The sequence below is a fragment of the Chiloscyllium plagiosum genome, chromosome 21 (assembly GCF_004010195.1).
Source record: "Chiloscyllium plagiosum isolate BGI_BamShark_2017 chromosome 21, ASM401019v2, whole genome shotgun sequence".
NCBI lineage: Eukaryota > Metazoa > Chordata > Chondrichthyes > Orectolobiformes > Hemiscylliidae > Chiloscyllium > Chiloscyllium plagiosum.
The window spans coordinates 32707331-32729319 of NC_057730.1; the positions used below are offsets into that span (position 1 = coordinate 32707331).

The 21989-nt window shown below is 41.2% G+C and overlaps 1 protein-coding gene across 11 annotated transcripts in view; it reads right to left on the bottom strand.

Moving 5' to 3' along the window:
• The window catches only part of LOC122560728 (trinucleotide repeat-containing gene 6A protein-like), a 171121-nt gene that overhangs the window by 60621 nt on the left and 88511 nt on the right, over positions 1-21989 (bottom strand). For all 11 annotated transcript variants that reach the window (XM_043711720.1, XM_043711719.1, XM_043711710.1 and 8 more), the window contains one exon: positions 317-3040. In XM_043711720.1, the coding sequence (XP_043567655.1) occupies positions 317-3040 (2724 nt within the window). The remainder of the gene's footprint in view (positions 1-316; positions 3041-21989) is intronic.

Consider the following 21989-nt stretch of genomic DNA (forward strand, 5'->3'; position numbering starts at 1 on the left):
GGAAATTTCAAAATCCTAATGCAGTTTTTAAGAGGCTGAATGAAATTCAAAACTTTCACATAAAATAACCAGACACAAACAGAATCCACCCTGTTAGCAAATATACGCTCATTACTGAACATTTTTTGACGACTAGATCCAAGGGTGTAGCCAGAAATTAATAAATAAACACACAGATACACAGGTAGAGGAACTGCAACTGATTAAAGTTGTTTCTCATTAAGATTTGCAAATACACTGCAGAGAGCAGGATATCTCAGAAACTCAAATTTCACCCGTTTCTCACATTGAAGGTGTGCATCAATGTTAAACTTACCAGAGCCACCGTTCTCTTTGTTTTGCATGGCACTTGGTGGTGGCATTTGCTGTGGCAACTGTTGTGGCGGAGTCTGCTGCGGTGCTGGCGGGGGCTGGACCTGTGCCGGCTGCTCAGAGTTGTTGCCACTGCTGTGTGTGTTTTTGTTCCACATATTCACACCCTTATAGTTATACTTGCTCGGGTCTCCCCAGGCAGCAGTGCCATCATCGATTTCCATTTTGCGGCGAATAGACTCTGGTGAAGGTTCCTCCCAGCCTGTAGGTTCTTCCTCTTTTGATGAGGCTGGCATTGGGCCATTGAGCCAGCCAGAGCCAGAGGATTTATTAGGAGGAGGTGCAGCTCCCCAAGAGCCATTACTGTCCTGCGGCTTAGTCCAGTCTGCAGAGCTATTCGGTTTGGTGGGCTCCCCCCAGCCCTGGGGCTGAGCAGCCTTGGCTGGCTCTCCCCAGCCCTGGGGCTGAGCAGCTTTAGCTGGTTCGCCCCACCCCGGGGACTGAGCAGCCTTGGCCGGATCACCCCAGCCTGAAGTACTGTTGGGGTTTGAATTGTTGCTACTTGCCCAAGTGCTTCGGCCTGTGCTTGATCTTCCAGATTCATTCCACCCAGATCTCTCACCATCATTGTCCCAAGTGGCTGAACTACTCTTCTGGGAATCCCCCCACTGGCCGTTCCTTGAATTTTCTCCCCATCCGTCAGCTCCAGAAATTCCCCAACCTTGGTTTGATTTCTGCCCATCAACCCATCCTTGCTTGACCTTTTGCGCATCATTCCATGTAGCTGACTTCTCTTCTTTATTTCCTCCCCATGTTTGATTACTCTTAACCAACCCTGTAGCAGCAGAATTATCCTCCCAACCCCCTTGGCTGCTTGAGCCTTTGGTGTCTCCCCATCCTGTGTTGCAAGAGACTGTAGCAGGCTTTGGATCGCCCCATCCAGATACTGATGAGGTATCATTACTGACAGGGCCAGGCCCATCCCCCCACCCCCCTGAGTTAGAAGTTTGAGCAACACAACCTCCCCAAGCTTCTGTTCCATTGTCAGTTTTTCTCTCACTCTTTGCTGAAGGTTCAATATCCCAGGCAGTGTTTTGTTTGATTGGAGTCTGCCCCCAACCTGTATTGGAAAGGACACGTGGATCCAAGTCAGTTCTACTCAGAATACTTTGGACCATTCCAGGTTGGTCAGGTTTCCTTTTTTCACCACGTCTGCCAGTGCCATCACCACTTCCTACACTCATTCTATCATGACGACTCCCTGTGCTCTCTGTGCTTCCTTCACTGTCTGCTGTACCAGACGTTGATGGAGTTCTAACCCACACATTGTTCTGTTCATTTGGCTGACACACAGTATTCTGATTTTGACCACAAAGAGCATCATCTAGATTCTTCCATCCATTTGTTCCCTTCCTGTTACAATTTCCGTTTAGACCATTATTGGAATGCTGATTATTAGGCAGTTTGCTCCATTCCCCATTTGAGACATTAGTGCCAGTGTTTGCATTTGGTGCTGAGTTTCCCCAGACTCTTCTAGCCCCTCCGGAGCCTGTATTGTTCCCTGCCCCCCAAGCAATATTATGGGTGTTGACCACACCAGATTCCCAAGCAACTCCACCTCTATTGCTTCCACCATTACTTCTGTAGGCAGTACTCCCAGATCCATTGACAGCAGATTGTGCTAGAGTTGCATTCACAGTGTCACCACAAGTTTGTCCCAAATTGCTGTTTGAGCCTGGACATTTTTCTCCAGGGTAGTTAGTGCCAGATGTACCCCAAGTCGTACCATTAGACCCACTGTTCATTCCTTCGCTAATTCCTCCATTGCCTGGTTTAGAAACGGAAGTGCCATTTGTAATTGAAGTGGCCTGAAGCTGAGATGGGTTTACTGTGCTCATTCCTAAGGGTACACCCCATCCCCCAGGCCCTGTAAGTTTAGGCAGTTCATTTGTCTGCATCGAACTAGTAGAGTTTGGTAAGCTAGAGGTCAAAGGGTTAGTAGTGTTATTTGGTCCATTCATTTCAGTGTTAAGGTTTTGAGGTTGTCCACTGAATGAAATGTTCCTTGTACCATTAACTTCTGCACCTGCATTATCCTGCATTCCTTCCCAAGAACCATGAATCGACAATTCCATATTAACACTCTGATTATTTAGCATTTGACCTACAGTGCTACGTTGAACATTGTTGCCAGAATTGCTACCAGGCATAGGTCCATGCACAGCATTTCCATCGTTTTCTAAAATAGGCCAGCCACCTAGGTTGGCAGTTGATGTGGAACCTATGCTGCCCCAAGCATTCAGTTTACCATGGTCACTTTCTGGTTTGCCATCTACATTTTCTGATGAACCCTGACATGTGCTTGACAAAGGGCCTCGAGATCCACCCCAAGGCCCATTAATACTTCCATTTCCTACATTATTGCCGACATTTCCAACCACAAACTGACTTGAAGATCCATTTCCATTGCCTGTTCTGTTGCCATCATCATCCGTGCTCCCCGAAGCCATGATATTGAGGTTCTTCTCTGACCCAGAGCTTGAAGCAGAGTCAACGTCCATACATTCTGAAGCCAACTCTGGGTCACTGCCAGTGATTGAAGGCCAGGCTTCTTTGTCAGACCCGTCTACAATAACTTTATCCCAATTTGTAGAAGAGTCACCATTGGTAGAGACAGGTCCCCAGTGAGAGTTTTCATAATGCGATCCCAAACCACTGTGGTTTAAATCTGTAAGAGAAACAGGAATCTGAAGTTTATATTTTATCATTTAGCAATAGCATAGAATCAAGCTATCACTGGACCAATCTTTCAAACACATTCTTAATGAAGTCACATTGATACTTAATTTAGCAGAAACGTGCCGAAAGCAATTTCAATTCCTTTGCATGATAATCAGCAAACCTCTCACAGCACATCCACCAGAACATACAGATATTTATATGCTACCAAGTTAGTAGCTTTGGAATTCTCAGATTGAGGCAATGGACCTCTTGCACGAAACATGCTTTTATAAATTCTTAAACTGTACTTGAAAGAAAGAGAACTTATAATACATACAATTGAGAGGATAAAGATTCATCCTGCTCTGCCAAAATAAATTAATGTTAAAGCACTTTTTAAGTGAACTTCTCAATCCAACAGTTTGTCAATCATGGCTAAATGAATCACCCAAAAGAAAAACAATCCAATTTCAAGAGCACAGAACCTCTGGCACTGTGATTCTGAAAAATTATGTTCATAAACCATGCTCCTGGTTTCTCTGATCCTCATATTAGTAGTAAAGCAACAGAGCAGTAAACCACAAACACGTGCTTTCAAAAAGCAAAACAAAATGCTAAATCATATTGCTAGCTGCTAGATCACAGCAGAAGAGATCATAGTAAAATTATACAAATGCCCTAGTAATACAGCACTTCAATTACTATTCAGTTTTGATAGCAATATACAAGGGAGTAAATACACAGGTTATGCATTAATCCAGAGAAGATCCATCAGATTGGTTACTGGTATCCAAGCTAATTATGAGCAAAGGCTACAAAAAAATGTGAGCTACATAACCTTGAATAGGAAAATTACAAATCTAGAGTACTACTTCCAAGGAATGACAAGACTCTGTCGGAACAATGGTTGACTGCGGGACTAGGAAAATTTAAGACCAATGACGATTTACTACACAAAGTGGCCTTCAGACAGAATAATGGTCAGTGAAACCGAGATGAGAAATAGGAAAGGGAATTGAGTTTTTAAACTTGGCAATCGTGAATAAATATGAGTCAATTATCCCCTTTATCGACAGGTATTTTATAGCCTTACAAAAACAGCTGTAGACTATGATACAGATCGTTCTACTATAATGTGACAACTGCATTCCTCTGCAACCCCACGCCAGAGAAAACTGCTGTATAAAATTGCTCTATCTGTTCAGTAGAAAGTTTGCATTATCCAAACAGTTTTCACAATTCATCAATTGTATTATAGCCAATTTGTGTTAATGAAACACATGTTATACCAGAATGAACTGCACTACCTGCAGAGCCTGGAACAGAGTTAATTCTTCATTCTTTTCAGGCTGCTGTGCAAAACATGTAGTTGGCAAATTGTTGAGGGCAATTTTAATTGCTTGCAAATGTTAATCTGCCGGTAAATGTTAGAAGCCGCTCTTTCCATAAAATTATTTGCATCAGTAGCCAAGTGGGTTGATGAACATAAAGTTGACAAGACAAACATAGATAGCGTTAAGAGTGTGGACGGAGAAGAATTTATCAAATGTGTACAATTTTTTTTTAAAATTCACCACGTGGATGCACATATTAGAGAAGGCACAAAACTTGACCTACTCTTGGAAATAAGGCAGGGTAAGTCACTGAGGTCTCAGTGGGTGAGCACTTTGAGGATAGTGATCATAATTCTATTAGTTTGAAATAGTTATGGAAAAGGATAGAATTGATCAAAAAGTTAAAGTTCTAAATTGAAGTGAGGATAATTTTGACCATGTTAGGCAAGAACATTGAAAAGTTGATTAGGGGCGGATATTCGCAGGCCAAGAGGGAAGCCTTCAGTAATGAGATAACGAGAGATGGTATGACACTTAGTGTGAAAGGCAAGATTGGTAGTTATAGGGAGTGCTGGTGCCTAGGGAAATTGAGGCTCTGGTCAAGAAAAATGAGGAAGCATGTGTCAGGTATTGACATCAGGGACTAAGTGAATCCCTAGAAAGGTAAAAGGGCAGGAAGAGTATACTTAAGAGGGAAATCAGGAGGACAAAAAGGAGACATGAGCTCACTTTGGCAAACAGAGTTAAGGAAAATCCAAAGGGATTCTGCAAATTACTAAGGACAAAAGAGTAACTCAGGAGAGAACAAGGTCCCTTGAAGACCAGCAAGGCCGCCTATGTTTGGAACTGCAGGAGATGGGCAAGATACTAAATAAGTATTTTGCATTAGTGTTTACTGTGGAGAAAGATATGGAAGCTAGAGAACTTGGGGAAATAAATAGCGATACCTTGAGAAGTGTCCATATTACAGAGGTGGTGGTGTTAGATATTTTAAAATGCATAGTGGTGGATAAATCTCCAGGATCGGATTAGAACTTAATGGGAAGCCAATGAAATGATTACTGGGTCCCTTGCTGAGATATTTCTATCATCGATAGCCGCAGATGAGGTGTTGGCAGATTGGAGGTCAGCTAACATGGTGCAATTATTTAAGAAAGGTGGTAAAGAAAAGCCAGAGAACTATCGACCGATAAGCATGATATCACTGGTGGGCAAATCGTTGGAGGGAATTCTAAGGCACAGGATTTACATGCATTTGAAAATGTATGGCCTGATTAGGAATAGTCAACAAGGCTTTGTGCGTGAAAAATTGTCTCACTAATTTGACTTGAGTTTTTTTTTAAATGACAGAGGATTGATGAAGGCAGAGTAGTTCATATTGTCGATATGGACTTCAGTAAGGCATTCGATAATATTACCCCTTGGTAGACTGGTTAGCAAGGTTAGATCATATGGAATTCAAGAAAACTAGCCATTTAGATACAAAACTGGCTTGAAGGTAGCAGACAGAGGATGGTGGTGCAGTGTTGCTTGTTGGACTGGAGGCCTGTGACCAGTGGTTTGCCACAAAGATCAGTGCTGGGTTCACCGCTTTTTGACATTTATTTAAATGATGTGGATGTGAATATAGATGGTATGGTTAGTACGTTTGCAGATGGCACCGAAATTGGTGATGTAGTGGACGTGAAGAGGGCTACCTCAGAATACAACGGGACCTTGGTCAGATGAGCCTAGTGGTAGATGGAGTTTAATCTAGATAAATGTGAGGTACTATATTTTGGTAGGGCACTTCAAGGCAGGATTTATACACTTAATGGTAAGGTCCTGGGGAGTATTGCCAAACAAAGACACCTTGGAGTGCAGGGTCTCAGTTCCTTGAAGGTGGAACCGCAGGTATACAGGGTAGTGAAGGATGCATTTGGTATGATTAGATTAGATTACTTAGTGTGGAAACAGGCCCTTCGGCCCAACAAGTCCACACCGACCCGCCGAAGCGCAACCCACCCATACCCCTACATTTACCCCTTTAACCTAACACTACGGGCAATTTAGCATGGCCAATTCACCTGACCCGCACATTTTTGGATTGTGGGAGGAAACCGGAACACCCGGAGGAAACCCACGCAGACACGGGGAGAACGTGCAAACTCCACACAGTCAGTCGCCTGAGTCGGGAATTGAACCCGGGTCTCTGGTGCTGTGAGGCAGCAGTGCTAACCACTGTGCCACCGTGCCGCCCAAAGTAATCTAATCTAATCTAAAAAAACAGTCTGCAAGGATATTGCCAGGGTCGGACAGTTGAGTTATAGGGAGAGGGTGAATAGGCTGGGACTATTCTTCCCTGGAGCATCGGAGGTTGAGGGGTGCCCTTATACAGGTTTATAAAATCCTGAGTATGGGTAGGGGAGTTCAAAATTAAAGGGGTCAGGTTTAAGGTGAGGGGGGGGATTTAAGTGGACGTAAGGGATAACTTTTTCACAAGACGGCAGTGCGTGTATGGAATGAACTGCCAGAAGAAATGGTGGAGAATGGTACAGTTACATTTATAAGGCATCTGGGTGGAGATATGAATGGAAAGGATTTAGAGGGGTATGACCTAAACATTGGCAAATGGGACTGGATTAATTTAGGATATCTGGGTGGCATTGGACGAGTTGGACTGAAGGATCTGTTTCCATACTGTACGACTATGACTGTGACAAACACTTCCATTTCTGAAACCTGGCATTCACAGAATTATAGACAATTTTAAGTACAGACTCTCACTTCCCACTAAATTTGGTCGAGACCTTTTAATTAGGATTCATACAGTCAATTGGCACCATTATTCAAAAAGGACTTGGCATAGTTACACTTTGGCAGAAAGTAACTATTACAAAACTGTGGCAAAGTTTTCTAAAGTGATTAGCACAGATTTTAAACAGACATTGTAATAGGTGAGGAATGACTGAAGAAGGGCTTATGCCCGAAACGTCGATTCTCCTGTTCCTGAAGAAGGGCTTATGCCCGAAACGTCGAGTCTCCTGTTCCCTGGATGCTGCCTGACCTGCTGCGCTTTTCCAGCAACACATTTTCAGCTCTGATCTCCAGCATCTGCAGACCTCAATTTCTTGAGGAAAGACTCTAACCTTATTGCAGCTTTGTAACCAGGTAGCGTTAGAACCCAGGTCCCACAGAAGAAAATTACTAATTTACTAATCCAAATGTAAGCTTCTTGGTTTTTGTGCAGCATCGATTTCAAGTATTCAATACTCTAATCTCAGAATAAAAGTTTTTTGACTGCTAAGTTATTAGGGTACGTGGCAGCAGAGCAATTACGTCACTGAAAAAGTAATTCAAAGGTCTGGATCATTTGTTTACAAGTTCTTGTTTGGGAATGGTCAGCACAGTTGTTGCCAAAACTATGCTGCGTGTTCAAGTTCTAACCTTTCACTGCCCAGGTCAATAATCCAGTGTTTCAATATCAATCTAACATGAATGTCTTCTTGGTGAGACACCCAAGAAATGAGATGATTGGGAATGAAATGCAACCACAAGCTTCCTGCTAATAATTACATCATTTTCTTTTTGACAGTTTAGCAAGAAACTTTCTCAGCAAAATTATTGCAATGTTATTGTCCTTAAAAATGTGCACTAACGCCTATTAAAGTACTTAAAATGTAAAGTATAGAAAAACAAAAAAATTAGGCTTTGTTTATATATGGAAGATTTTGACAAAATGGTTAGTGACATGCAAGATGCATAAAGTTGAGAACTGCTGCCATAATCCTCATACTGGATTTGGGCACTTTCCCAAATTTGATTTTTAGATGATTAGTGGCTGGTAATTCTGCGCTTCACTCATTGAAATTTACAACAACCCAACTGGACAGAGGTTTGAAATTGGTCATCTTAATTGATCTCCCAGAGGATACCCGTTTTACCTCATTAATACATACTGGTGGTCTCCACCATTGATATCTGTAGTAGAATATGTTCTATTCCCTTATCATTTCCCTTTGGAAGATTTTCTCCTGGTCAGCTCTACGTTCCCCTGGGACTCTACTGCCATCTGGTGGCTATTGGGCTTTTGCTGTACTCCTTCATCTACTAAGAATTCACTTTCACTTCCTCTTGGTCTGTCTGAGATATCCCCTGGTCTACCTTTAAATTTATCAACAGATCAGTTAACCAGATCTTTGGTTCTGTCCTATCGTTTTTTTTGTCACATTTTCTGGCACTTCCACACCTACTTTTTATGGTTATTGGCTTAACTCCGGTCCTTTTAACTGTCTGACCCTCTCTGACATTGCTGGCTGGACTTCAGCCCTATTTAATTTGAGGCAATCTAAACCTCACGAATTTCTGTCCTCTGTAATGTTTCCCAAACCCCTATTGATCCCAGACGTCTCAGTTGTTTCCCACTCACTTAACTTCAGTGACCCTTACTGAACCACTCCAAACTTTGAAAGTTCTACTACCTCCTGTAGAAAACTACTCAGTTTCTGGCCCTTCTGGTGCTTCCAGCTGGATAGCTATACCATCACCAGGTTTTTAAAACAATCTTCTTGTGGGGTATATTTGGCAACAGGCATCTATCTATTCTAATCCTATTTTCCAGCATTTCGTATAAAAGACCATAGCATTTCAAGTGATCATTTAAACACTTCATAATGTCAAGGGTTTCTGCCTCTACCACCCTTTTAGGTGGTAACTTCCACCCATCCTTCAAATCAGAACTAGTTTATCCAGCATTATTTAGAATTAATCTGCAGTTTGGAGAAGCAGGGATTAATCAAGAACAGTCAACATGGGTTTGTTAAGAGGAAGCCATGCGTGACCGACTCAATTGAATTTTTGGAGGTGACCATGTATGCAGATGAGGGCAACGCACGACATAGTCTACTTAGACTTCAGCAAGGTTTTGAGTTCTCATATGGGAGATAAATAACAAACACAAGAGCCCATGGGATCAAGGGACATTTGGCTAATTGGATATAGAATGGTTGAGAGGTACTTGGCAGTGTGCAAATCTGGGCCCACTGGGGATCAGTGTTGGCTCCTGTTAGTTGTGCTCTATTAGACTAAGTTGATCAGTCAGTTCACAGTTGGTACGAAAATTGGTGGGGTGGCAAAGAGTGAGGAAGATAGCCTTAGATTACAGGAGGATATAGATGAGCTGGTCAGGTCGGCTCATAAGTGGCAAATGGAATTCAATCTGAATAAGTATGAGATGATGTGCTAGGGCAGGACAAACAAGGCAAGGGAATACACGAAGAACAGCAGAACCCTGGTAAACACCGAAGATCAAAGGGACTTTGATGTGCACCAGTCCTTCAAGGTAATGGCAATTAGATAAAATGGTTAAAAATACAGATGCAATACTTGCCTTCATTAGTCAAGGCTCAGTGTTAAAGAGCAGAGAGCTTCAGCTGGAATTGTATAAAATACTGGCTAGGCCACAGCTAGATTACTGTGTGCAGCCACATTATAGGGGGAATTTGATTGCACTGGAGAGGGAGCAGAGGACATTTAGCAAAATGTTGCCTGGGCTAGAATGTTTTAGTTATGATGCAAGTTTGGATAAACTGGGTTTGTTTTCCTTACAGCAAAAAGGAGACTTTTTCCATCCAGAGTGTGATGGGAATCTGGAACTCTCTGCCAATAAGGGAAGTACAGGCAGAAACCCTCATTTTTTAAAGTCGTGTTTAAATGTGCACTTTCAATGCCAAGGCATACAAGGCTATAGTGCCACGTGCTGGAAAATGATATTGGAATAGCTAGGTGCTTGTTTTTGACTGGTGTAGACTCAAATCGCTGAAGAGCCTTTATCTGTGCTATAGCCCTCTATGATTCTAAACCTGCTACTTCCTAAATTATAACTGTGCCCCTTAGTTATTGAGTTCTCTAAAGGGAAAAGTTCCCCCTATCTATAACCCCCATAACATTGTACACCTCAATACGGTCATCCTTAGCCTTCCCTGCTTCAAGGAAAACAACCCCAGCCTATATAGTCTGTCTTCATAACTGAAACCCTCCAGGCCAGGCAACATCCTCGAGAATCTTCCCTGCACCCTCTCTATTGCAATCACATCCTTCCTATAGTGTAATGACCAAAACAACAGTACTCCATTTGTGCCTTATACACTCCATAAATTCCTCATTCTTTTATTCAACACCTTGACTCAAAGGCAAATATCTTTCTTATCTTAACTACCTTATTGCCCTGATCAAGGATCGATGGGTATATGCATCTTTGATCTTCTGAGCTTCCTAGGGTCTTACCATTCAATTTGTGCGCCCTTGCCTGGTTAGTCCAAACAAAATGTATCACCTCACATTTAAGGATTAAATTCCATTTGCCACTCTTCTACATCATTCTGTAGTCATTTCTTCTTTGCCATTTAGTGCAGCATCCATTTCATGTCATCTATGAACTTAGTGAACTTATACATCCTACATCATACCATTTATTTACTCTACAAGCAGCACAGAACACCATGGCACCGGTGGACACAAGCTTCCAGTCACAAAAACATATTTCCATCTTCACCATGGCTTCCTGTCATGAAGCCAAATTGCCGAATCCTACAGGCTCTTAGCCGCATAACCAGTCTGCCATGTGGGATCTTGCCAAAAACCTTAGTGAAGTCAAAGATTACATCAACTGCACTATTCTCATTTACTCACCATGTCACCACCTCAAAAAATGCAATCAAATTAGTTACACATGATTTCCCCCGACAAAGTCATGTTGACTATCCTTGATTAACCCTGGTCTTTCAAAGTGGAGTTTAGTTCTGTCCCTAACTTTTTTTTTTACTCCAACAGCTTCCCTACCACTAATGTTAGACTCATAGGTCTATACTTTGCTGATTTGCCTCCCACACGTATTGAATAATGGCACCAAATTAGCTGTACAGCAGGCCTCTGGCACCCCTCCTGTGGCCGGAGAGGATTTGAAAAGTAATGTCAGAGCTCCTGAAATATTCTCTTTCCTCCCAAGGGAGGAGCACCGGATACAGTTCATCTGACTCTGGAGATTTATCTACTTTCAATTCTGCTAAAACCAATGTTTGTGCAAAGACTTGAAGCTCGTGTGCCGGTTGTCATAATTGTAGGTATGCTCACCAAGCTCTGAAGTTAAATTTGCAGGCTTTTCATCCCATGTCTAGGTGAAATCAACTCATAACGACAAAGGAGAAAACCAACAATCAACTCCCATTTCAAGGGGTGATGGTTGAAAGAACACAGAATGATGAATGCACCATAAAAGTGTACAGGAAAGTCACGCCAACAAGGTCCTGAACTACAACAACCATCCAAACACAGAAGCTGCATTAGGATGCTGTTCAAAAGGGTTACAAAGTACAGCAGCAGTGCGAAGGGAAGAAGAGCACCTCTGCAGAGTATTCGCCAAGAACAGAGATCCTTAGCAACTGCATCCGCAGATACCTAACAGACAAACAACGCAACTAGAACATGCCACAACCTAACTCACTCGCCACACTACCTTACATGAGACATGTATTAGAACTGACAGCCAGACTTTTCCGACCGCTGGGATTCACGATAGCCCATAAACTGACAGCCACGCTCAGACAACAACTCACCAGGACAAAAGACCCTTTACCCATCATATGCAAGACAAACATAATTTACAAGATTCCATGCAAAGACTGCACACAACACTATATAAGTCAACTAGGCAGACAACTAGCAATCTGCACTCAACAGCAACTAGCCACTAAGTGCCATGACCAGCAGCCACAAATGCAGATGACAAAGACCACAAATTAGTCTGGGACAACACAATGATCCTGGGACAACACAGCGATCCTAGGACAAGCCAAACAGAGGACAGGCAGAGAATTTCTAGAAGCACGCATTCATCTATGGATTCCATCAACAAGCACATAGACCTAGACCCAATATACCAGCCAGTACAACAAAAAACCGGAACCGGCAACTGGAAGCAGTAGAAACAGAACCAAATACAAAACCAGAAGACAGTAGAGCAATGCTTCACAGGAGGCTCCAAAGCACCGAAGATGTCACCTAGACAGGGGACAAAATGCCTGCAAATCAACTTCCCAGCTAGGCAAATCTGCTAAAACCACTAAAACCTCTCTCAATACTAAATTCATTCAAATATATCACAGTTCCCCCCCGATTTCTATTACTGCATCATCCTTCTCTACACTGGTAGTCATTTAAAACATTAGTGGTCTTCCAGCTCCACGTACAAATTGCACTTTGGTCCCTTCCGGGCCCTATCTTTTCCTGGTTACTCTTTTGCCCTGCCAAATTAATTTTAACCCCCTAGCAAACCCTTACATCTACAAGGATACTGGTCCTTTGTCATCCTTGCTCCCTCTCAAAACCATTAGAAAGTTCATGATAGGTAATGTAACTAAACCCTCAGTAAGGAAACAAAAATAGACAAACCTTTTTCCTTAATACAAAAAACAAATTTATGGAGGAGCTACCAATAAAACAGAAACTCAACTGAGTTGCAGAAAGATAACTTTTACTTCACAAATGAAAGCACACTTATAATCATCACTATCATCCCTTCTTCATGCAATGCAAGCAACTGATAGCCAGGTGTTTTGCATTTCCGATTGTGAACCTGTTGCTTTTCAGTCTCCCAGATGGCAAAGGTACCATCTCCAGCCAGTACAAACTAATCTAAACCATCTGCTGGTCATTAATAAAAATTACTGAACATGTGCACCATACTGTTGGGAGGTGTGAAGAACCTCAATTTCAAGCTGTATTTTTTTCCAAGGGTCTGATCTTGATTATGAATGGTTGCTAATACATAACTGGTGAAAAATGTACAGGCAAATCATTAAACAGCTAGCACAAAATCAGCTTTTCTAAATCCTTTATTTAATTTTCATGAAGTTTAACAAGCAAAATACTTTTCTGTAATATTAACCTATAAAATAAGCAACCAACCTTTTAACACCATTATATCCAGTCACACATACAAAGGTTGCAATGAAATTGCAGAAGAAACAACTCGGGGCATATTTTAAGGGAAGGGTTGGTTCCCTACTGTATGACTATGACATTATAATATTAAAAACAACAGAGCTTTGAGAGGTTTGCATTCAGCAGGGCACTAAGTAGGTGTTGCCAATTCACCAGATGCACAAAAGGAAAAATTATAGAATATATCCCTATAAGTTTAGATAACACATGAGCATTCACAGCAGATTAAAGCACACATTCAATCTAGAGACACCTTGCTCCTAGCTCCTGTTCCCTTCTGACAGCAACATTGAATTAAAGCTTATTTCTCCGAGCTAGACTGTACAGTTTCAAAGTGTTCTTCAACATGGCTGCCAAAGACTCCCCTGGAGCTGATTTTGTCTCCTTGCCAAGGTTAGTCTGAGCAGTTTCTCATACCACATGAAAAACTAAAGTTACGCACAAGCCAAACAGCAATATTTTAAAACACTCATCTCGTTTAACAGCAAAACTTATGGATTAACAAGGCAGATGTAATATTGTGCAGTCTATCATAATTCTTGTGAAAATTACACAAATCCCTTTTTACTTGGAACTGAATTGAAATCCCTGCCATCAGGGTACTGCAGCCAACACTGAAATGCAGCCAACAGAAACACAGCAACAACCACAGTACACAGTAACAGAAGCACTGCGCAAAAGCTTTGCTATGAACAATCAAGAAATGGCTGCCGGGGAGAATGCAGCCAGAAACAAATCACAGCAAACAAACAGCCCCTGCATAAGGCAGCCAGGCAAAGTAGGGACAATGTACCTTTGCATGCCATTTTAATACTCTAATCTTAGATTAGGAAATTTGTCTTATAAACCACAAAGAAGTCACATTTGTTGAATTACTTTGCATAATAAGAGCAAAACAAAATTTCAGCCACAGTGCCTTGCACATTTTGTTTTCATGTCACTGAGTTGAGTGCATTGTGAAAACTGGCTACCAAGGAGAAATCAAGGACAAATGAAGCTGTTGTCTGTCATGAGCTCAAGTGAAGCAAGCTGCTCGAGTTGTTAGTATAGTGTGCCTAACAGGCTGCAGTCAAGTGTAATACGAGATCTGATGGAATGCCTTACTAAATATATTCACTTTGTAAAACTGATATTTAATTTATTACAACTCTATTAGCATTCAATTCATTACAGTCTGATGCCAGCCCAGAAAAAAAACAAAAACATAAGAGCTTATCAAAATATTGCCACAAGCTAAATTTCTAAGTACATAAATGCCAATCAATCACTAGCATTGGCAAAGGTGAACCAAAAAATCTAGATCACAATCTAGCAATTGAAGTTAAGTCAACAGATGAACAACCTTTTTGTTTGGAAACGTATCTAATTCCTATTAATGAACGTTACCTCATGCTCACAAATGAGAAAAATTTAAAGCCCACATTTGTGAAGCATTACAACGAAATGGATAAAATGACATAGATCTTTCTTAGAAACCTGGGGATTCAGAAATGGGTGGGAAGTTGGGCAAAGCATTCAGAGTCAACAATGCATTTATGGACTTGAAAAAGGAAAGGGAGGCTGGAGTTGGGGTAACAGTTAGCAGGGGCAAGTTTTTGAGGAGAAAGATGAAGGAGACAGATCTGAAAGGGAAGACCTAAGAGACAGACCATTATTTCTTCGTTGCAACCAGTTCCATCTATTAACGTGTGAAATACTCTGTTTAAAACTGAATTTTCATGAACTGACTGTATTTAATAGGGTTAATATTGCACAGCATACTTACATATGCTTTATCCAGTGGGATTAAGGTTAATAGGTGCACAACTGTACAGAGTTCCTGTTTATTGGGCAATAGTCAGCTCCATCACCAGAGGAAGAGTGTCCCCATTCATCAAGGATACCAACCTCCAGCCATCTCACTGGAGAACAAAATCTAAAACACTCAATCATGTCAGTTTATAAATATAAACTTCTGATGAAAGAACACTTGCAGTGAAATTATGCACATGCTGCAAACTCATCTTGATATTTTTAAACTTCTCAATTCTCTCTCCAGGTTGTGATTTGTCACTTTACTAACTATGCAAGACATTACTTAATGACCTCGACTTCTCACACCAAAATGATAAAAAGGTAAAGAGTAACATTTTAACAAAATGCAAAGATATTTAAAAACATCCCAAACAGTTCTCAGGAAGGTGAATGTAGTTCCAAATTCAATCTGCTCATGTAGCGACCTGAACACAAGGAGGGTATTTTTCAGCATTAAATGCACATCTTGATAAAATAGTAAATTGTGATTTTTGTTTGTGATTGAACTTGTGGAAGGCTATGGAAGGCATTGCTAGGCCCCTTGATGAGATATCTGTATCAATAGTCATAGGTGAGGTGCTGGAAGACGGGAGATTGGCTAACGTGGTGCCACGATTTAACAAAGGTGGTAAGGACAAGACAGGGAACTACAGACCAGTGAGCCTGACATCGATGGTTGGCAAGTTGTTCGAGGGAATCCTAGGGGACAGGATTTACATGTATTTGGAAAGGCTAAGGTCAGTGTCTCACTAAATTGATTGAGTTTTTTTTTGAAGTAACAAAGATGATTGGTGAGCGATGGGTGTGATCTATATGAACGTCAGTAAGGCATTTGACAAGGTTCCACATGGGAGACTGAAAACCAAGATTAGATCACATGTAATACAGGGAGAACTAGCCATGTGGATACAGAATTGGCAGGTAGATGACAGAGGACTGTAGTGGAGGGTTGCTTTTCAGTGGTATAGTGGACAGCGAAGAAGACTACCTCAGAGTACAACAGGATCTTGATCAGATGGGTCAATGAGCCGAGGAGTGGCAGATGGAGATTAATTAAGATAAATGTGAGGTGCTGCATTTTGGAAAAGGCAAATCAGGGCAAGATTTTTACATTTAATGGTAAGATCCTGGGGAGTGTCAATGAACAAAAGAGACCTTGGAGTGCAGGTTCCTTGAAAGTGGAGTCGCAGGTAGATAGGATAGTGAAGGCAGCATTTGGCACGCTCTCCTTTATTGGTGAGTGATTTGAGTATAGGATTTGGGAGGTCATGTTAGGCCGCACAGGATATTGGTTAGGCCATTTTTGGAATACTGTCTGCAATTCTGATCTCCTGCTATAGGAAGGATGTTGTGAAACTTGGAAGGATTCAGAAGAGATTTACAAGGATGCTGCCAGGTTGGAGGGTTTGAGCTATAAGGAGGGTCTAAATAGACTGGAGCGTTGGAGGCTGAGGGGTGACCTTATAGTGGTTTATAAAATCATGAGGGTTATGGACAAAGTAAATAGACATGGTCTTTTCCCCAAAGTGGAGTCATCAAAAACTAGAGGGCATAGATTGAGGGAGAGAAGGGAATGATTTAAAAAGGGACCTAATGGGCAACGCTTTCACGCAAAGGGTGGTGTGTGTATGGAATGAGCTGCCAGAGGAAGTGGGAGAGGCTGGCACAACTACAACATTTAAAAGGCATCTGGATGAGTGTATGAATAGGAAGGGTTGAGAGGAATATGGACCAAACGCTGGCAAATGGGACTAGATTAATTTAGGATATCTGGTCAGCATGGACAAATTGGACCAAAGGGTCTGTTTCCCTATGTTGTACATCCCTATGACTCTATGATTTAAGTGAACAGAATTGACTTAGGAGCTCTGTTAGAAGGAACAACAGAAAGGTAACCGAAAGGGGTAGAGCTCAATAAAAGTCATGAAACACCAGTGATTGGGTTGATATCAGCAAAATGAGGAAATATTAAGCTCAAATTTGTGAAGCATTATAATAAAATGGATGAAACAATGACAGTTAGAAAGTAATAGGTTTGTTGAAACAGACATTATGCATGAGCAGTTGTACAGCAACAAAGACTGGGTATTAAATATTCCAGAAAATGGAGAGAGTTGCCTTGATAATAAGGAACAGAATAAAGACAGAGAAAAAGATCTTAACTCAAAATCAAAATGTGGAATCAGTTTGGGTGGAGTTAAGAAACAAGGAGTTCGAAAAATGTTGGGAATATTTATGTTGACCCAACAAAATTTGTTGTGCCAGGGAGAATATAAATCAGAAAAGTAAATGCATTGATAAAAATATAATAGTTACAAGGAACTTAATTCTTCATACAAGCTGGACAAACCAAATTTCAAGCAATAGCTGAGGGGGAAATCAAGTTCAGGAAATGCATTCAGATAGATTTACAGCTCAGTATGTCAACGAACCAACGAAGGAACAGATTAGTTTAGGTCTAATTTTGTGCAAGACGACAAAATTACTGAAGAATCCTGTTGTAAAGGAGCTTCTGGGGAAGAATACGATCAAGCTGATGAAGTCTTAGCTCAAGGCTAAGAGCATTGGTACACAAGAAAAAAATGGCCAAAGTATATTGGGAAATTAGGATAAAATGCAATGGTAGATAGAAATGAAATGTTAAATAATTCATTCATAATTTGCAAAGATTACAAATTCTGTTAAAGAACAAAAAGTTGCCCATCATTGGCCAATAAGTGAAAGGTAGAATTAAAGACTGATGTTTATAATATTTACAGAAAAAAGTATCAAGCCTGGAGGATAGGATTTTAAAATATAAAAAAATGATAATGGAAAGAGAATGTTGGTTATGAAAGTAAACTAAATGAGACAGCTTATTTAAGTATGCAAAAAGAAAAGCATAGCAATCATAACCATCCCACTGAGATAGATGGGAGAAAATATTATATGGAATAAGTGGCAAGGCATGAAATAAACACTTATGAAACCATGTAATAGGCGAGAAATATACTGAAGAAAGTTGTAAGACAAAGTAGACAAATCTCCCCATAACAGTCATAACAAGATCGTGGATAATCTTATCAAACATCTTACTGAAATCCATATACACCACATCAACTGCTTTACCCTCATCCACCTATTTGGTCACCATCTCAAAGAACTCAAGGCACGACCTACCCTTCACAAAACCATGTTGACTATCCATAATCAACTTATTTCTATATAGATGATTATAAATCTTCTCACTTATAACCTTTTCCAACACTCAACACTTTGCTTACTGGTCTATAAATTACCAGGGTTGTCTATCTCCTTGTTGAACAAGGGGACAACATTTGCAATCTTCCAGTCTTCTGGCACTATTCCTGCAGACAATGACGACAAAGATCAAAACCAAAGGCTCTACAATCTCCTCCGTGGCTTCTCAGAGAATTTTGGGATATATCGCATCTGGCCCAGAGGACTTATCTATTTTCTTACTTCCCAGAATTGCTGACACATCCTTCTTGAGAACCTCAATCCCATCTAGACTAGTAGCCTGTGTTGCAGTATTCTCAACAATATAGTCTTTTTCCTGTGTGAATGCTGACGAATACTGACGAAAAATATTCATTTAGCACTTCAATCAACTTCCCACTACTATCCTTGATTGGCCCTATCTTACTCCAGTCATTCTTTTATGCCTGATATCCTTACAGAAAGCTTAGAGTTTTCCTTCATCCTATCTGCCAATGACTTCTCACATCCTCTCCTGGCTCTTCTTAGCTCTCTCTTTCAGTCCTTCCTGGGTAACTTGTAACTCTCAAGCGCCCTAACTGAGCCTTCACTTCTCATCTTTAAATAAGCCTTTTTCTTCCTCTTGACAAGAGATTCAACTTTTTTTTAGTAAACCATGCTCAACCATTTCCTCCTTGCCTGACTGATACATAGTTATCAAGGACACGCAGTATCTATTCCTTGAATAAGCTCCACTCCTTACCTATCTTATGCATTTAAAATCTTGCCTAAATTGCATAATTTCCTTTCCCCTAGCTATAACTCTTGCCCTGCGGTATGTACCTAAGCTCCTCCATAGCTGAATTGTGGTCACGATCACCCAAGTGCTCACCTACCTCCCAACTGGTCAGGTTCATTACTCAGTACCAAGTCTAATGTGGCCTCACCTCTTGTTGACGTGTCCACAATGTGTCAGGAAACCATCCCACACACATTGGACAAAAACTGACCCATCTAAAGTACTCGAACTATAGTATTTCCAATATTTGGAAAGTTAAAGGTCTCCATAACAACTACCCTGTTACTCTCGCTCCTATCTAGAATTATCTTTGCTCTCCTGTCCTCTACATTCCTGGAACTATTTGGAGGTCTATAGAAAACTCCCAGCAGGGTGACCTCACCTTTCCTGTTTCGAACCTCAGCCCATGTGACCTCAGTAGACAAGTCCTCAAACATTTTCTGTCACTGTAATACTGTCCTTGACTAACAATGCCACACCTCCCCCTCTTTTACCATCTTCTCTGTTCTTACTGAAACATCTAAATCCCAGCTATTGCACAAAATACGGAGGAATGGGATTTAGCGTTTTGGATCACACACCACAACTGTGCGATGGCCGCTCCTACAGATACTGTTATGGACAGATACATCTGTCAGTAGTTTGATGAGAATGTTCCCCTCTTGTTGATTCATTAATCACTTCCCACAGTCTGGCTGCTGTGTATTTGATGCCTTGCCCGACTAGTAGTAGGCCCGCGGAGACTCTGTGAAGAACACTGAAGTACTAAACCCAGATTACATTCTATGCCCTTGTCACCCTTAGTTCTTCCTCAGATTTATTCTCAACATCAAGGAGAACTGATTTATCACCGAGGGATGGTGCAGTGGGGAATATTTATCTGCCACCAGACAATTTCCTTTACCATCTTTGAGGGTGCTTTTGTGGTTTGGATCAGAAATTGGCGAGCTGAAAGATGACAGATGGAGGTGGTTGATGGGAAACGTTCATCCTGGAGTTCAGTTACTAGTGATGTACCAGAAGGATCTGTTCTAGGGACTCTGTTGTTTGTCATTTTTATAATTGACCTAGAATGAGGGCGTAGAAAGATTGGTTAGTAAATTTGTGGATGACACTATAGTTGGTGGAGTTGTGGATAGTGCCGAAGGATGTTGCAGGTTACAGAGGGACATAGATAAACTGCAGAGCTGGGCTGAGAGGCGGCAAATGGTATTTAATGCAGAAAAGGTGAGAGGTGATTCACTTTGCAAGGAGCAAGAGGAATAAAGAGTACTGGGCCAATGGTAACAAGTGGATGAGCAGAGAGATCTCAGGTGTCCATATACATAGATCCCTGAAAGTTGCCACACAGGTTCATAGGGTTAAGGCGGCATACGGTGCGTTAGCTTTTATTGGTAGAGAAATGGAGTTTTGGAGCCATGAGGTCATGTTGCAGCTGTACAAAATTCTGGTACAACCGCACTTAGAGTACTGAGTACAGTTCTGGTCACCACATTATAGAAAGGATGTGGAAGTTTTGTAAAGGGTTCAGAGGAGATTTACTAGGATGTTGCCTGGTATGGAGGGAAGGCCTTATGAGGAAAGACTGAGGGACTAGAGACTGCTTTTGTTAGAGAGAAGGTTGAGAGGAGACATAAGATAATCGGAGGGTTTGACTGGGTGGACAGTGAGAGCCTTTTTCCTCGGATGGTGATGGCTAGCACGAGGGGACATAACTTTAAATTGAGGGGTGATAGATATAGGACAGATGTCAGGGGTAAATTCTCTACTCAAAGTAGTATGACCGTGGAATGCACTGCCTGCAACAGTAGTAGACTCGCCAGCTTAAGGGCAGTTAAATGGTCAATGTGAGAAAGTCTATAGCCTTAAAACTTGTCTTTAAATATTTAGACTAAAATGTAATGCTGAATTATAGAACACATTTACTGCACTAGAAAACAGACAGGCAGGAAGACTCAGAAAACGGAGGGAACTCAAGGAATGCAGAAGATAGGGACATTTGGGCTCACCAAGTGATAACAGGATGCTGTAAGACAATTAAGAACATTTGCTTTAGCATCGATGAATCTGTGTGAACAGGACACCAAGTGATAATATTCACAGCCGTTCCCTTGTGAAATTAGTGACAGTGTTTGATTCTGACTTAAATGAAACTCAGTATTATCAAAAGCTTTGTAACTAAATGGTCATTTGCTGTCGATTATAATGGATTCTTATTACCCCTTGCAAGCGGGGCAGACAGAGAGAGAAAGAAAATCTTTGCTGCTACAAGACCCTGACTTGAGTGTTCAAAAGGACATGAGAGAGAGAGGGAGGGGGAGACCATTTTAGTGCTGAGGCTGTCAGAGCCAGTTGAAAATTAACTCTTAGTGCTCATCTGCTATGGATTGAATTTAATTGCATTTTAGGACTTTATGACATTGAACAGCCATTACCAGTATTAAATACAAACTCTGTAAAAGCTAATATTAGTGAAGCTTTAACTTACTTGTTGTGGTTGCAGACCACTCTATAGACCTTACAGATTGGCCCACTGTCAATTCTAACTAATCAGATCTTATGTCTTATTTGAATTTGAATCACAGCCCTGAAAAAGATAGCATTACATTTTAATTCGAAGACTAATGAAATAGTTTAAATGCAACTTAATGGTAACATCTCAGCCACGGGTACAGAATGATACAGTGTTTAAAAAGCAGGAGTCTGCTCCTAGCTTTAAAGAAAGTTATTTGAAGCCTAACATTGAAGAGATTCTGCACAATGTGTCAGGAAGCCATTTTATGGTCAAAAGTTTGCCCTCCTTGCTAAGAAGCCATTTTGTAAAATAATTGTATCAGACATGTGAGCCGAAC